The following is an 18365-nucleotide window of genomic DNA, read 5'->3' as shown; positions in this document are numbered from 1 at the left end:
TTTGCTTGCATAGTTATTCATTCTGAAGATGAAGGCAGTAAGGTGTATGGAAGAAAAGGGGGGATGGTGGGAAGGAGGAGCCACTCGAGAGAATTACATCTTTCAACTGCATTAACACTATGTAAACACACCTCATGCTTCCACGTAAGTTTACAACTTGTTTAAACTTTATTATAAGAACAAAAGTCTTTGCTACATACATCTCATACACATTGAAAAGCTGACCACAGTGCCAGTAAATTTTAACCAAATTTAGTAATAACAGATGTGTTTCCATAAATTATAAAGCAAAAATGCTTTCTGCAAGATTCTAGTTGTCCCAGGAAGGATGACTATCTCAGCAAATCAGTGATAGTATACTACTTAAAGATGTATTTAAACTACTACTAGAAGTTGCTTGTTACAAAGGCACTTACGGAGTTGTCAACAGCCAGGCCAACTGCAATGAAACAAGGCTTTGCCATCAGACAGCTGAAAGTAACTGAGCAGTTGCTGGCTACTTGTGCTAAATTCAAGCTTATGGTCTAGGAAGGGTACCCTACACTTGGTGAGAACAGTATTAGTTCTACTATTACATATGATGTAAAATAACAAGATGCTGTGGAAACAAAATATACCTCCCAACCCAACTGACTTGCATCCATCTTGGTGTTAGACAGATTGCCACCACCAGTCCAGAAGGTTTTTCATTTGCTTTAAGAGTCAGACAAGGTTTTGGAGCATAATACTGAAAGGATTACCTGTTCAGAACTAAACAAGCAAGGCTGGCAAAGAAGAGAAACTTCAGAGTTATTTGTCTATAAAGGTCTTTTGATTCTCAACTGATACTTAGGTATCTGTATTAAATTGCAACTTTTTATAGAGGCTTTTCCTGAAGTGATAAAAACACAAGTCCTCTATTAATTAAATATCTGAATTTAGACGCTGACACCACAGATTTGCTCTAGAAGCATTTTAATTTACAAACAGCAATTCCCATTGACTTTATACCATAAAAAAAGCATTTTACAAGCAAGAAACAAATTCATCAGAACAAAATAAAGCAGCACTGAAATATTCATGTCACAAATCTAAAAACAAAATGAATACAAGAGTAAAATATCATTTGAATAAATATTTTAAAATTCATGCTATAAAATAATCCTTAATGGCAAGTTATTAATTGTTACAGCATCAGCTTAGCTAGCTTCATTTACTTCACATGGTGATGAAGTGTGGAGTTGTGAGGTTACCGGTTTATATTGCAAGATAATGACACCAAGTCAAGTCATTCAAACTGTTCAAATATTTATCATGAAAAACAATCACACAAACAAAAGTAATTTAAAAATACCATTTTTCAGTCAGAAAAAAACACTGCTAAAATTGTGCAAGATTTCTATTTCTAATCAGATATATAACCAGAGACTTGCAATGTAAGTCCAAAGGTTGAATTCATAGCATATGTAAATTGGAGAAACAGCAGTTTATTGTATCTACCATAGCAGGAATTACTCATAAACTACAAGAAAACCCGCTCAGTTATTGATACTTAGCTTCACATCCCCTGAAGAAAAACAGGAACATATGTCCCAAGCTTACTTGTTTAGCATCTTTTTTAAATGTAAACTTGCATAACTAAGTTAATGCTATCACAGGGATGTGCAAGTAGTATTAAAATTACAATATTAAATACAACTATTCTGGCACTTGTTAAAAGATGCAAAATGCACAAAAGTCATAAAATTTGAACATTCTGAATGACTTTACTAAATTTCTGATTCAGTCACTGAGTATTATGAAATTTACAATTCATGAACTAAACAGTTTCATATAAAGAATTTACACAATTCCCCAAATACTTTCAAATATAAAATTTAATAAATAACCCTGACCAGTCTAAAAGCACCATTCAAGGGTAAAATTCCCTTGCAAAATAGATTAGGTGTTGCATATTTGAGTCCCTTTCAATGGTTTCATGTGAAACTCATTTAGAAAAATGACAATAAAAGAATCACAGTAAACTAATACAAAAAAAGAAAAAGAAATAAGATATATAATTTTGAAGGTAAAGCTCATTCAATCTTTTCCCAGCCCTTGATATTCTTGCTGTTCCTTCCCATATTTCAGTCTAAACATATTAAGAGGCCTCATTGTTTTGTCTAAAAGTCAACCAAAGGCTGCAGCACAAAACATGAATCTATGCTTGGGAAAATTAAAAACCAATAACTTAAGCCTACAGTATATTCTGCTGAACAGTGAATTGACAGTATCCTTTATATGTTATTGAAAGAATTCACACTAAAATGCAGAGCCAATCTTGAGGCCATATTGACCAAACTGAACTTCTAATATACTCTAAATATTTACATAACTATTTTCTAAATGTATTTACAACTTACTAGAAATGATACAGAAGATAACTGATTAAGAAAACTAAAGTAACTGTTTTAAATCACAAACATTAGCAAAGATATAAAATCCTTTATTTTCACAGTTTGTAATAGGAAAAACATCTAGACAAAAGGACACTGTCACTGTTTTCACATTTGTCTATATAATTAAAAGGTAGATTAAGAAGAGACTCAATTATGAACCAGCCTATATGATTTCATGATTTATTTTGTTGTCAAATATTTCTTCATATATTTATTGACTTCTGCATTTATTGTAAATGAAATGTATAACAGCTCTGTGCTAACCTAAAACTGTACAGAAACAAGACACTGTACAGTACTTTCATAATTTGCTTAAAATAACACAGCCTACTTTGTCCTGGTGGACTTGTGAAATGAACTTCCATTAGATAATGTTTCATGTTTCATGACAATGTTAATCCTGGCATACCATTATGTGACAAGGCACAATTTAATTGCTGTTGCCAGGTTTGAAGTTCGTTTTCTACCAGAGTCACACACTTTGTAAGTGTAAATATAATGCTCAATGATGTTTTATGCTTACCTATGTATGCATCCTTTAAGCACTGCTGAACTTTACAGTACTGTGTTATGGCTTGATCATTCTTAACACTGCTAGCAGTGGAAAAAATAAATGGCATATCAACATGAATAGGAGCAAGCAGAACTTGCAAACTGCTGAATCATGATATTGTAAAAAAAGTGATCATTTCCTGCCCCTTAACAGTCCTGTTACGTTTTGAACCTGAACTTGTACAATCAAAGTGATGTTTGTTTATTTATTTTTTTTTGTCAGAGACAATTTTGGATAAGTCACTCTTTGGTAAACTCAAACCAGTTTAATAACTTTACAAAGAACTATATTTAAATAATGTTAAGATTGTGACAGAAAAATTCAAGAAACATTTTTAGTAGCTCATATCCTGCTATCCTCAACTCACACTACTGTGAAAATTATCACGCCAAAGACAATACAGCACAGGTCCAAGATGAAGAGTTAAGAGTAACTGAATTTCTTGTATTTTGCATGTCTCAATCTTAATTTATCAAAACACAATTTTTTGCATTTAAGTACTTAAAAAACATATAAGAAAAAACAGTATCAGAAACATCAATGTGTGTTTAAGTGGGTAAACATATAGAGATCCCACCTCCCCTAAACAAATGTATAATATCCCTTACTGGAAACAAAATTCTATTGTTACTTCAAGGAGAGAACCCCCTTCCCACCCACCACCCTTCTTACTTAGGCAGTTTTAGGAGGAAAAGGCAAATTAGGTACTCAATTTAACTGAAACTGCTCCTATGGAGCAAGCTGGGTTTATACTGTAAATCTTTATTAAAATTAATCTGTATTGCAGACTGTCACAACATTAAGAACTAGTGTATTTTATAAAGCAGTAGCTGCTGCTTTATAAACTGCACAAATATGCCCCAACTTCATGGGCGGAGGGCCTGAAAAGTGTTTTTAAAATCTACATATAGCAATTTGAGCTACAGGAGCCCAAAAAGCATTACAAGATAGTAAACCTACCTTTTTGCTTTCCTGTAATTTAGGAATGAGCTTTTACTTTCTAAATTTCAGGAGTCAAACAACATATTCACAGACGTATTTTCAATATTTGCTAAACAAACATAAGGGCCAATTATATAAAGCGTAGTTCCTCTGTATTTTAAAGAAGTATGTGATTAACTTAATTTTGCTTATCAGGTAGAATTTTACACAGTAGTGTTTGCCAGCTCATGCTTTTGAGGTCTCATAAGCTATTGTTCTATTTTATTTCATTTTTTGCTTTTGTTTCACTGTTACCATTAGGTTTCACATTTTATATATTATACTGACCTAAATGATGAAGTTAGCACCATATTAAAAAAAAATCAATGAAACAGAAAGATTTAAAGTACTTTTAAAGTTGTTGTTGGTTTCTTTATACAGAAAACAACCACTGAAATAATTGGGAAGCCATAGCAACTCTTTGTAATACTAACACATGAAATAACAGACATATTGCTCGCAATTCCCATAGAGTATGTTTTTTATACAAAAAATACAAATTCCAAGTGCTGACATATCACTTGGAGCTGTAAGTAGGAAGTCAATGTGCACCTGAAAACAGCTCTCTGTGAAGAGACCCATTACAACACTGCTTGGAAGTACTGTAGATTAAACTACAACATCCCTTTCAGGTTAGTATTAGCCAACCATAAAGGGTGATGAAGTTAAATTTAGTTACCTGGTATGTTTCTACAGTACGAAATGAAGGTAGATTCTGAGGCCAGTAAAAACACATTTAAAACCACAATGCTACTTTTAGGTTTGCTAATAGTATTTTTTTTTTTACATATATATATATATAGATCTATATCTATCTCTATATATATAAAAAAGGTCAGCACCACAGGTTGTCCAGCTTGTGTTCTAGACAACTAATAAAAACCCAAACAATTTAACCATAATTTAATAGATTTATGGCATTTGGTTTACCTATGTTATAAAGCAAAGCTATTAAAACAAGGTAATTCACTTTGCTCACTTTTGCACACAAAGTAATAGTTTAATAAAATAAAAACCAAATATTCTTCTAAAAACCGAAAGCATCCTCCCAAAGTCCAGAGTCCTAAATCCTAGGCAGAGAGAAGACCTAGCAGTTGAAAAACTGGTACATAATATAACCCTTGACATACTTTTACATTCACCTCAACCAGAATAGGAAAAGTGAAAGCATTTTATATATATAAAGCAATTTTATATATATAAACAGACTAACTACCAGAAACAGTTAGTAAAAAGTGAACAGAATCCATTGTGATGCATGGGAAGAATCAAATGGATATACTCTCTCCCCCGCTAGTCCTGCATAACCCTCATTACCAGCAACAGGATTAAGGAAATAAAATGAGGGAGACTACAGCTTCTTGGTATATCCAGCAGAGCTGCCGATCTTATTTTAACATCTTTCTCTGCTAGAAATTGTGTCTTGCCAGATAAAACAATAGGGACACTTTTGCAGACTTTTCCTATCCCTTCCCCAGTACACTGTCTTTTGTATTTTGAGCATCTTCAGAAGAAAAAGAAAGAGAAAATAAACAAACCAAAAAACAGCCTCCTTCACAAACAACAAACATTTATGTAGTCTTCTCCAGGCTGTTGTACTGAAGATTACTAAAAGAATAAAAAATTTTTAAAAAGTATTATTAATGTGCTTGTTTGGGTTGCACTTAATGTAGTATTTTAATCAGATGTGTTAGACATTGCATGAATGTCCAAACTAGAATCCATAGCTTCAGAAGCTGAAGCATCATTATCTACTTTCTGTTCCACAAATGCCTCTGTTCTGTCTGGAGACTCTACCCTGTTTCGTACTTCTGTTACCCCAGGGTGATTCTTTCGCAAATGCTGGTTTAGCGTACCCTGGAAAGGAAAACATTTTCCACAGATCTCACAGCGAAAGGGCTTGTCATCTGTGTGGCCACGAATATGATACTCAAGTTGGTCCTTGCGGGTATATTTCTTCCCACAAAACTTGCACACAAAAGGAGTTATTCCCATGTGCAATCGCATGTGTCGATCAAGGCTCCCTTTCTGGTTGAAAGACTTTCCACAGTAGATACAAATTAGTCTCTCACTGTATGGATACCAATGACCTCTTGCATTTCTTTCCCGTGGACTATTTTCATATCCTGGGTTGCTCACCATGGTTTCACTGTCAGCCCCTTGCACCAGACCCTGAACATCACTATGCAAGTGACCAGTGGATACTCGTTTTTGGCGTGCACGCCCCCCTCTGAAACAGCTCAGCATAGACCTTGAAGGACTTGAACTGCTTAGGCTTCCAAAGGTTTCAGACACTCCTGTAGCCTGCGATGAGGCATGAGTAAATGAATAAACATGTTGTAACACAGACCCATAGGAACCAACGTTTACTGCCACCACTTGCTCTCCATCCACCATTTCAGTATGATATCCATCATCACCAAGGGAAGAACTATCGGAGCAACTTGGCCTGTCAGACTTTTCCATTTTAACTTTCACCTCTGCAATTTGACTTTCCCTTACTATCAGGTCTCCTTGCTCATGATCACCTTCAATCTGAATCTCGTACTCAGAGATACTCCCACTGCTTCCTCGATCTGAATGCCCTTCTTCTTGCAGACGACTACGTAGAGTTTTGCCTGGAGTAGTTTCCATCCTAAGATCGCTGCCTGCTGTTGACTGTCGCACCTGAGAGCAATAGGGGGGAGATATCTCAATAGGATTGGCAAAGTAGCTGTTGTCTTTAACTCCGTTACGATTTTCTGAATTTTCTTCAGCACCAACAGTGACAGAGTCAACATCGCCAACGCTGATCTTTGAATGAATACTCTCCAGTATTTGTGTGCATTTATCAATGACACACTGCATCTGTAGAAAACTAGCTGCAGTTAGAAAACTAACAACATCCTTCAGCTGTAAGGACATCCTTCCAGTGTAACAAAATGAAAGCAACTGTTCAAAAACATTGGGATTTTTAATAACTGATATTGATAAGCCACTCATGGTGCTTAATGCTGAATGGTCACGGAAATATGGAGAACTGGCAGCTAGGACTGCTTTATGGGCTCGAAATGGCTGACCCTGAATATGCACAATTATGTCACATAGCTTTCCTTGCAAGCGGAGTTCATTTAATTGGCTCAGAACAGTGTTGCTGTACTCAGGCACATCAAACTGAATGAAACTGCTGCTGTCCATTTCTACTGATGTAAAATGTAATCTGAAAGAAAAAAAAAAGAAGGATTTACAACTGAAAATGGATACACAACTTATCATTTAAAAAATAAATTCTTACTCATGGTGAAGCTAGATCATCACAATTATCTATTTAAAGTATGTTACAAGAGAACAATTGGTATAAATGCTAGATATGATACAAAGATTAAGGTCTTAATTTCTCACGTTTCTGTCATTCAAATTATGCCTTTGCAATATTTGCAATTCAATTACTCATGACATATTACAGGCTCCCTGAGCGTTCTTATGTCTAACTGAAAAGAAACTTCCTAATTTCACTCCGTGCAAAAGAACAATATTCCTGTTCTCCAGAAGAATATTAAAGTTGCTAAGCAGGTCAAAAGCTTCAGAATCTTGAAGTAAGTGACTTCATTGATAGTCACAGGGAACTGCACCGTTAAATTACCCAGGAATGACTTGTGGAAGGTATTTCATGAAGTTTGAAAAACCTGTTAAAGAAAAGCCACAGCCTCATTCACTTCTTATCACATATATTTAACAGTGCTTTTTTTGTTGTTGTTCTAGGACTTCAGTATGCAAACATATATCTCACTATGAAATTTGTTTGTCAGTAATATGTAACATCCTTTGACAAATGTATTTTCAGACACAAATTTAAAAGCATTCCTAAGATCTAAATATGTCAAATTTATTTCAGAGGAATTTAATGTACTACATCAATTACACTTCTAGTCTAGACAAAAAAAATGCCTCCATAGAAATTAATCTCAATAATTATGTATATTAAAAAAATCATTCAATACTGGCCTCACAAAACAAGGAATTCCACTTGAAGGAGACATGTCACTCAGTCCACACTATTTACCCAGGGTGCCACAGATTTCCAGAAAATACTGAATTTGTATCAGTATGTGCAGCAGTATTTGAAAAAAAAGTATGGGAACTACCTAGGAACTTGCAACTTTTTGAGTTTCTTTTTATGGTATCATTAAGTCTTTATTTGCAAGTTTACATGTTTGCAACACTCAGTACCTAAATTTCCATAGTTGTTTGTCATCTCCATCCCTTTTTTAAATAAACCATGATCTGAGCAAATCAAGTTTTATTGCATATTCTCATTTATAGATCTTTATGACACTGCAGTAATTCGCTAGCTAGAATGATTTGCTTTTTAAGTCTAACCTAACTCCTAATCTGTAAATTTTCAAACTTTCCTTGTACACTGGGAAGTGTAGTTGTAAGAGGTGTTAGAGAAATGTACGCATTTCAAAACAAGATCTAAAGAAAAGCACTTCAGCAATTTTTTCATAAAGTATTATCACATAAACCAAATATACAATCCTCCTCTTTAGCAGACAACACATTACAATTCTGAGACTGTACCCCTAATCAAGTGCCCAAGAATCTTCAGACTTTTATTACTATTCTTATATTAACGCAGAAGTCTAATTACAACCATAATTACAATCATACCTGTTTTTCCAATTGGACAAACAGGCCTCAACATCACCTACTGACTTTTGATGCAGGAAACATGTCCAACATATCACAAATTACTATTGGGTTTCTTTTCCCCCTTTATGTCTTGCTGCAATAGGACACATGAACAATTTAAATGAACAATCTATGAAAATTCAGGAACTCTTCTAGAACAACATCAACAACCAGGAATATGATAAAAAGCCTACAAGGAAGAACTCAAGATACATCAGCTGACTGGCACCTAAAAATAGGGTTCATTATCTTCAAAAACAGAACTTCTACTTAGCTGTAAAATAAGACAGTCAGCTTCCTAAGTCAAGACATAATGCTAGTCAAATGTGAAAACTGTCAGGAACTCCCACACTGCATCCTAAATCAGATCATCAGAATTGCTAAACATGTTCTGTAAGCTACCATAGCGTCACAGAGTACATCAGAATGGGCAAACTAGACTTCACTTGAGTTTTTGCAATTGATATTTAAAAGCAGGGGGTAAGACGTTTCATATGCTCTTATAGCTGACGAGGGAAATAAGGACTAAGAGAAGGTTAACATAAGAATATGATCACAGTTATAAAAAGACAGCTTTCACAGGGCAGCTTTTTCATTCAGCAAAGCTACTAAATGATTCAATGCCTGAGAGCTGAAGAAAGTAGATTGGAAACCAAACATCAAAGCAAGCAAACATATACCACAAGAACAGTGAGACATTTAATAAATGGAAAGATTAACTTTGTTATTCTGAGTATCCCTACACTGTTCAAGTCCTTAGTGGATATGTCCACTCTATTGGGAAGACTGAAGGCCCAGCAGTTAGGATATGCATTTGGCAATATCCCTTTCCTTTTTACAGGGCAGCAGGCTTCCTTATTAACCCAATACAAGTCACTGTCATTAATGTGTAAGGCTTATGCACTGTGTACAGCATCAAGATCAGTATATCCTTTATTGAACTTTTCTCTGCTACAGTGAGGAAGAGCTTTTGGACCTGAAGTGACATGGATCGACATGTTACCTAGGTTGAGGATTATGTACAAACTATTAGAGTAATTCTCAAAGACCATGTGTCATCCATGTATCTTTATGGATTCTTGTCCTCAAGTGCGACATCTTGGTCAAGCCTCATACAATTCCCCTTAGAAATGACTCCCTTTTTTGTGTCGAGAATGTGCATAAAGTTTGTCATATTTAGGAAGAAACTTTCCTTCCTTGTATTTCCTTAAGGGCTCTTATTCTGCAAAAACATTAAAATACAAGTGGTCAGCACTAGCACTAGTCCATACTGAGGGAATGGATTACGGTAAGCACTCTTAAAGCAGGAAGAAGATGGGCACTTATACCTTACTGGGGAGAAAGCAATTACTTTTGTTTAATTAAGGCATTTTAGCACTTGCAGATGAATTCAGACTCCCTAGGACACGAGAATCAAATGGATTGTGAATACATGCTAGAGAAAGCATAGGTACCAGGAAGAGGAGGTCATAGATAGGAAAAAGACCATTAGCAATCCTCGTACAACACTGTTAGAGCTTCTCTCTCTCTCCTTCACAAACCCATAAGCATTCTACATCCTCGTTCTCAGAGCTCATTTGTCTCTTGGAAAAAGGACAAGTTGACCATTAACATTTTCAGGTGAATAAATGGCACATGGATCCTAGTAGTGAGTGGAGAGGATGATAAAATTAAAGGCCTGTAAGGCTGAGGTGTCAGTGTAGTGGAAAAGCAGTAAAAAACAAAAACAAAAAACAAACAAACAAAAAACCTCTGATCAAAGGAAGTATACCACATTGTTTTGTGGTATGATCAAGTCCACAAAACATAGTCCCAAAAGCAGCATACAATGAGTTTCTATAGTCATCTGTTCTTAAAAAATGCAAGTGAACAAGCCACAGCATGCACTTGCTGCAAATACTTTTCCACCTCAGTTTCTTCCTTCCAAAACACCTTCTGCTTCCTGTGATTCTGAAAACTTCTGAAGAAAGCATTAAGTAAAACAGATTTTTAAATAGAAGCACCAGTGCTTGATAGAAAAGAATTCCTTCTTTGCTTTTGGCCGGTCAAGCTCTCAAACATCTCTCATGGAAGAGGTCCTGATGAAGTTGCCAGTGAATACAAACTTCTTAAGTAGGCAGGACTGTAGCAGGAATTTTACTGAGCCTACAGTAATCCTGCTGGGATTAGTACCAGTACCATTAGTACTAATTTTCTTGTGTGGATTTAGGGAGGCAAGACCCAGGCAAAAATCTCAGCATTACACACTATGTCAGAGAGGCAGTCACCACTGACTGTAATGTAACGCTTTATTGATGAATAATGTTTAGAAAAGATGATCTTATTTATTCATATAAATCCCCAATAACACTATCTACAAAATTATATTAATCTTCAGATTATATCCCCATAGACAAAAAGGTTTTATTTGTATACACAGTGAAACTGGTAGCTGCACAATCCAATTACAGTAAAACTAACCAAAATACTCTTCAGAACGGTATTGTACTATAATAACAACTAATCACCAACACTAGCAAGGCCATAGCTCTTTAAGACAAAGTGATTTATTCTCAAAATATTCTTGAAAGAAATCTCTAACAGTACTACAATTTGAAAAGGCTAAAATGAAACCTTCCATCAAAAAAAATTTTTTTTAAACAGCTTCCTCCAAGCATGACTCACTGAACTCTTCAGTTCTGGGGTGAAGCAATTCACATTAAACTAAAGCAGAAAGGCACTCTGCAAGGCAAATTGACTTTGATCTTATCCACAGTATGCGCTGAAAAAAAAAACCCCAAAAAACAAAACCAAAAAAAAAAAAACAAAACAAAAAACATTCCTCTCAATGGTTAACCAGAGGAAAAATAAGGAACTTTTGCTTCCCAAAGCTATGAGACAGTAACTATTTGAACTCACTTTTAACTTGCATAACGTAAATCTTCAGAGAATTAGCAGAGGTGAAGAAGGGGGGGAGGGGAGAAAGAAAAAAGTAAGCATAGTCAAGAGAGATCACCAGTATCTTCTGTGATATTTTAGGACATACTGAGGCAACCTGTGGTCCTTAAGTCCAAGACTGTAGTGCAATAGTTTAGAATAAAGACAATTTCATTTCTGCTATACAAGCTCAGGCAGTTGGTGCAGGGAAGAGAACGTAGACAACTCATAGCAATGTTAGGCACTCTAACAGTAATGCTTTTTGTTTGCTTTACATTAATCTAGTATTAAAATATCCTACCAATCAAAGTACCGTAAAATTTAAGTCCACCTGCAGGCACCTGTCCATGACTAGGTCATCTCTTAACATTCCTGCATAACTACATAGAACTGTTTAAGGTTTTCACAGATATGTTTCCAAGACATTTCCAAGACATCAGCTGAATGTTTTCCAGTTTTAGAGCAGAGGCTAGATCTTGACACATCAGTTCACTTTGTCTCACTGGTGTTACATGTAGAGGTTCCTGTTTATTTCTGCAGGAGATCATCCATTCACACAAAAAAGAATCATGCCAATTCTCTTCACACCTGCATTACATTTATTCATCATGATCTTTTATGGCAAAACTAGAGCACAGAATGAATTTACCAGCAGTGGATACTTATTTATCACTGTCCTATGTCTTCAAACAAAAGAGTTCATTGAAGTAACCTGTGAATATGAGTGATATGCATTAAATACATCTCATTAGGTTTTAAAAGACACTTATTTTTAAAATGATGTTCTATGAAAATTCGTACTTCACTTAACAAAGCGATAATAGATGGTGACAAAATATATTTGGTATTTCATTTTACTGCCACCATACAGTGACAGCAGGGAAGCATCATATAACTGCAACATGAAGCCAATTTGCCAACGTTGTATCTAAGTCTGCGGCTGTTTAATTTTATTCACTCACTGATGATTCACTGTTCTTATAGACAGGTGAATCATATAATTTATGCTCATTTTAATTCACACAAAGGTGCAAGAGAAGATCCCTTGCACTCTCTTTAGTTAACTGCGCATCATAGGTTTCTCAGGAAAAAACAGACATTGCAAATCATTACTATTGCAGCAAGTGTCTGAAAGCAGATAAACATGGAAAAGCTAGGAGAGTCATAATCAAATTTAAGACTAAAACAAAGGAAGTGTTCCTATGACATGAAGAATGGATACTCTATACGCTGCTGCTCAGAATTTAGAGATAAAGCAAGAAAACTCCCCAGCTACTTGCATCAATTAGCACACACCTCTCTTGCATTTTGTAGAATTCAGTACTTACTACATCATCTGCAAGAATCTAAGACAACAGTTTGCAAAATAATGACGTCATTCAAGAGTATTTTTAGTAAACCTATCAGCCATGTTCAAGAAAGTTTTAGCACAAAATCTTCATCACTCTTGCTCCTTTCATTTTGTGGCTGCTTGTAGACTGTCTTCAGAGCAGCCACAATAATTAATGCTAGCTGTACCAAAGGAAAACTGGAACCAGATACTGTAGTGTCTGAGGGTACATCTAGCAGAGTCCCCCTTTTAAAAAGATTGAAATAGGGAATAAACCGATCATATAATCAGTTTTACTCTACTAAGACATTATTTTGCATTTTAAAAATCAACAGACAATGCCTTTGTATGGCCTTATGTAGTGTGACACACAGCTGTGCTCTTCCCGCGAAAATTCGACTTCCAAAGTATGGTAAGCTTTCCTACAGCTAGAAAAGATTTTTAATAATAATAAAAAAAAAAAAAAAAAAAAGTACTCTCCCACTGACTGAGATACTTTTGTGCAGAACTACAACATACTTACAATAAATATCATAAAAGCAGTACTATGTAAACATGTAGTATTAGTTTCTGCATCAATTCCTCCTAAATTTAAGCCACTATTTTCTTGAGAACTCTCCAGTCTTTAGAGCTCATGAAAAAAACAGCCTCCTGGTGACTGAAAATATACATAATTATACACTTCTCCATGAAATTTACATGCTATATCATCCATCCATACATATATGCACACAAGTATATACACATACATATAAATACACATATAAAACAACCTCAAGCAACAGAAAGGATGATTTGGAGGGATGTTTCCCCCAATAGTTGAGAGAACACTTGGAGCTTAGGGGAAGGAACATGCAAAATAAGTCTTTGTGTACAAATCAGATTTTTCAAAACTTTAATTGCACTACACAGAATTAACATTTAAAAGCTCTTTAATACACATTACATAAATCATAGAACTACAATAAGCAGAAATAACTGTCGAAATCCTCACCCTTTCTGAACTTGGTCATCCAGAAGTTACCTAATAGCAGTCATTCATGAGCACAAGACAACTAGAAACAAGAATTTCAAGAGACAAGGTAATAAGGCTTGAGGTATGGTTTAAAGAAACTGTACTGTGCCAAAAACGCAATGCCTCAGAAAAAAAAAAAAAAAAAAAGTTAAACATTTATAGTGCAGAGGCAATAATATGATACATATTTGCAACATGTACTTACTTGGGAGTAATTCCTTAGTCCTTCATTGTTTACACTGCCAGAATGTCAATTTTTAAACTATCACCTAGAACTGAACATGCCTTTTGTGGGATAATTACAAACTGTTAATGATGGTAAAATGCAAATATCTGCTCGACTATATGAAGTGATAATTTCATCCATTTTCTTCCAAAGTTTTTCTCAAATGGGATACTAAACAAGTATAGACTTACTTTCCCAAGTATCCATGAGGTCAAGCATGATCATTCCTTATCATTCTTATTTACATTTTGGTCACTCTAGGTCCCCTCTATGTTTTAAGAAACTCGTAATGTTGAATTCTTAGTGTTACTAACCCTTAAAAAAACAAACAAACAAACAACAATTTTTTCTTGGGTCTATTTGTGTTCTTTGGTTTGAAACTTACTCAATTTTTTTTTTTAGCATAGACACAGTGGAGAGTACAGATAGAGATATATACAGATACACTGTATATAAATAAGAAATTCTGATTTCTCAGAATATGTAAGTCACTCTTAGCGACTCAGATGGAAATTTAACAGAGTTGAAACACAGCTCCCAAAAGATGCTACAGTACAGCAGAAAATTCTGCAACGCCTCTGTAACACAAAGTTTCATTTTCTTTGCAGCTTCTCCAGTAGACTAAAATACACTTTATTTATGGCATCTTTTACAACTAAAAATATAAACCCCTTCAGCTCAGGGAAGTTGTTTATCTGTTGAATTTACCACTAACAGATAAATAAAGCTACTGCCAGCCTGATTAAAACCAGCTAATATAATCCTATGTTTATATAAACCTTCTAGCTATACTTTTGTTAAGCTCCCTATTGTTTTGGGCAGCCTACAATACTTTTGATTCCAAAATCAAAAGCCATCCAAAAAACCCCATATGGAAACTAAGTTACATTTGTAATAGTCTAAAAATATTGTAATGCAGAAATTATGGAAAAACCATGTCTCACAAAAATAGCGGGCTATGGAAGCAGTTAGTTCCTTTCTTAACAAATTTAGTTCTCAAATTCTCTTTCAGCCAAATGCTAACCATTCATGAATCATTCTACAGACTTACTTCACAAGGTGCATTAATTTCTGGGATGTTTTGACTTAACGTTAAAAATATCTACTTCTGGGATGTGTATATATTATTATAATATATAATAATATTTACTATATTTATATAATGTAATAATTATTTATATAATAATATAATCATTTTGGTCACTTAAAATACAAAATTATGTAATAAACTGTGTAATAAGCACTGCATATGTCTTGGCATACATCAGAAATTAGCCTTGAAAGTAAGTCTGCATCAGTCCTATTTTGGACTACATTACAGAGTCTTTTGTAACTGTGGGAACTCTACAAGAATTTAAAACTTCATTACCTCATAAAACGTAGAAAAAAAAAAACATTCTCAGCAGAGGCTGAGAAGAAATCACTAGAAAATTCAATTCTTATACACTTTTCATCAGCAGATACCAAGACACTACAGTGAGAGCCCATGTCATTATTCCTCTCCTGCAACTAGAGATGCAACACTCTGCTCAAAGCTATTAAACCACCACAGCAGAATCAAGAGCAAAACCCACATCTCAGGAAACCAGTCCTGTGCTTAAGTGTCACAGAACATAACCCCATCATTTTTATGGATAAGCAATACATTAAACCCATACAGGTTTCGGAGAGAAGTTCTTATTAATTCAACTTCTGTCTGGACAGAAATTGAAGAAGATTCATTTTTTCACATTGCAAACATTCAAAACAGGATGAACTTGCTACTAAGAAGCACTTCAGAGAATGTTACTTTTGCCAGCCTGAGAAGACTACTTGAAGGACTGGATTACTTAAATACCCAAATGTATAAACACACACAAAAACACGGTGTTTTGTACATACATATATGTACACATACGGCCACTCTCACATATGTTAACACTGACAGCACTATAATGCTATTCTTGACGATCAATAAAGTGTGGCAGGGAAATTATTAGACATGCCTATTTAGTATTTCATAGGAAAAAAAACCCACCCTCTTATCTGAGCAAATAACTCAAAAAAAAAATAACAAAAAAAAACCAAAAAAAAAAAAAACAAAAACAAAAACACAGAAGTCAGAAGGACTACTTTCCTCCCCCCCCCCTTTTTTTTTAACAAATTATCCTCACAATTGTTTGTCTTTATAGAATTGATTAGAAGAGTGAAACCAAAAACTTTTGATGCACAAACAAAGGATCACTGAATAATTAGCAGTAGCTATAAAAATTAACTCATTTTGGCTCCAGCAGTGAAGTTACTATAAAAGCAGTTACCTGTATGTACCTATTTCTGAATGCAAGAAGAAAAAAAAAAAAAAAAAAAAAAAAAAAAAAAAAAAAGAAAGGAAAAAAAGGTACTAAAAGACAAAGTGCAAGTAGTCAAGACTGGAAGAACTATTAAGTGCCAGACAAATAAATCTTAAGGTAGGTTTATGATATACACACTTTAAATCAACAATATCTTACAAGTATTCAGCACAAGCTTTTATTTTGTGCATAATTTCATAATGTGCATGCATCAGAATACCCTTTATTTAATCTTCAATGGTCACAGTCAATATTTCCTAGATTTCCAACAACTTTGAGAAATTCACTGTTTTGAAAAGATGAGACTTGCAAAATATATATTTAGAACATTATGAAGTTGGGGGAGGGGAAAATTTTATACATTGTTATGAAAATAAGAGTTGATTCACAAGGAAGTACTTGATTAGTATTATCTTAGCACTTTTAAAAAATATTAGTCAGTCTTAATCAAATTATTTTTCACTATGATGTTTCTTTTAAGCAAAAAACTAATTGCATTGTCCAGGTATTTGTAATAAACATTTTTGTAGTAGGTTTAAATAGTACAAAATGCATCTGAAGAGAACATTTCCACCATTTTTTCTCATAAGTATTTACCCAGTCCGTGATTCTCTTCCTTTCAATAGACTGAACATTTTGTAGCTGTCATTAAAGTAAAGAAGTCGTTCAAGCACAGGCTCATCCCGATTCCAAGAGCAAAGAATAACAGTTACACTACAGGTGACACAACATCATTTTTTGTTCTGATGCACTGCATGCATTTTCATCAAATAATTTAGGTCTTCTATGTTAGCGTTTACAAAGCAGTTCAGACTTCAAGCCCACGTGCAATTCTGGCTTATATTTAAATAAATCTAGCATATACGCTACGCATGTCTGCAAAGATTTTGAAGGGCCTTCGCAGTTGCAGCAAGTGAGGGTGAACTAGAACTTCAAACTCCTCTAACGAAACAGCAGCAGCTGCAGAGTCCACCAGCTTCTGGCAATAACGCCACCGGTCCCCAAGCACTTCGGCAGCAGAGCCCAGCGCCCCAGTTAGGTTAGAACTGGCCAAAATTAATACAAAACCGAGATACACAGCCGCCCGCACCCCACCCGCGCCCGGCAACCTGAAGCAACGCCGGCTCCTGCGAGGCAAGCCGGGAGCGGAGCAACCGCGGCGGGCAGTGGCCCCCAGCACCCAGCGCCCCCCAGCACCCAGCGCCCCCAGCCCCGCCGCCGCCCACCAGGGCCTGTCCAACCGCCGGGACCTCCCCTCCCGGGGAACGGCCTCCGTCCCGCCACGGGAGGGCCGCCTCGTCACCGGGGCCGGGCGCCCGCCGCAGGGCGCGGCCGGATCGCCGCTCACCTGGGGCTGTCAGGGCCTCTCACATGGCGGGTCCCGTCCCCGGCCCGGCCCGGCCCGTCTCTCGCCCACTCCTACTGCCGCTTCCCGCCCGCTCCCACGGCTACGAGCACCCGGAAGTGGTTCCACGAGCCTCGCTTCCGCTTCCTTGGTGACGTACGGCGGCCGTGGGCGGTGCTGCGCGCCGGCCCGCCTCGCGCGCGCGGCCGCCGCCAGGGCCGCGGATCTGCCGGCGCCTCCGGCGCGACGGTGGCGGCGCCAGGAACCTCCTGCCGCTCGGGTGGCTACGGAGGGGCCGGCGCGGCCCCGCGAGCGAGCAGGGGCCCGGCGCGGCCCCGTGGAGGCCCCCGCAGCGCCCCGCAGCGCAGGCGAGCAGGCAGCAGCTGCCCGGGGCGGAGACGCCTCGCTCCCCCCGGGACTGCAGCGCTCCAAGCCCCACTGAGCTGACTGAGCACTGGGTCGAGCCAGGACTGCCTTGCTGCAACCCTGTCCTGTCACTGCGTGCCTGCTCACACCGCTTTAACTGGAGCCCTGCGCTGTTGGGAGTTTAGGTGGCACATGCTTGTGGCATGTGCAGGGTA

At 36.7% G+C, this 18365-nt stretch overlaps 1 protein-coding gene across 3 annotated transcripts; it reads right to left on the bottom strand.

Moving 5' to 3' along the window:
* Positions 1–3651: 3651 nt before the first annotated feature.
* On the bottom strand, positions 3652–17868 carry ZBTB34 (zinc finger and BTB domain containing 34). 3 transcript variants are annotated; one of them, XM_062590870.1, is made up of 3 exons: positions 17788–17868; positions 17037–17485; positions 3652–7150 (listed from the first exon to the last, which is right to left on the bottom strand). In XM_062590870.1, the coding sequence occupies exons 2-3, from the start codon at positions 17072–17074 to the stop codon at positions 5629–5631; spliced, it is 1560 nt and encodes a 519-aa protein (XP_062446854.1). In that variant the 5' UTR covers positions 17075–17485; positions 17788–17868; the 3' UTR covers positions 3652–5628. The 3 variants fall into 3 exon arrangements, with proteins under 3 accessions (XP_062446854.1, XP_062446855.1, XP_062446856.1); XM_062590871.1 differs by having other exon boundaries at positions 17037–17447; positions 17788–17827; XM_062590872.1 differs by lacking the exon at positions 17037–17485 and having other exon boundaries at positions 17788–17846.
* Between the last annotated feature and the right edge of the window lie 497 nt (positions 17869–18365).

Source organism: Rhea pennata, chromosome 18, assembly GCF_028389875.1.
Source record: "Rhea pennata isolate bPtePen1 chromosome 18, bPtePen1.pri, whole genome shotgun sequence".
Taxonomy (NCBI): domain Eukaryota; kingdom Metazoa; phylum Chordata; class Aves; order Rheiformes; family Rheidae; genus Rhea; species Rhea pennata.
Note: the sequence above shows the minus strand (reverse complement) of the source record. Positions and strands in the feature narration are given on the sequence as shown.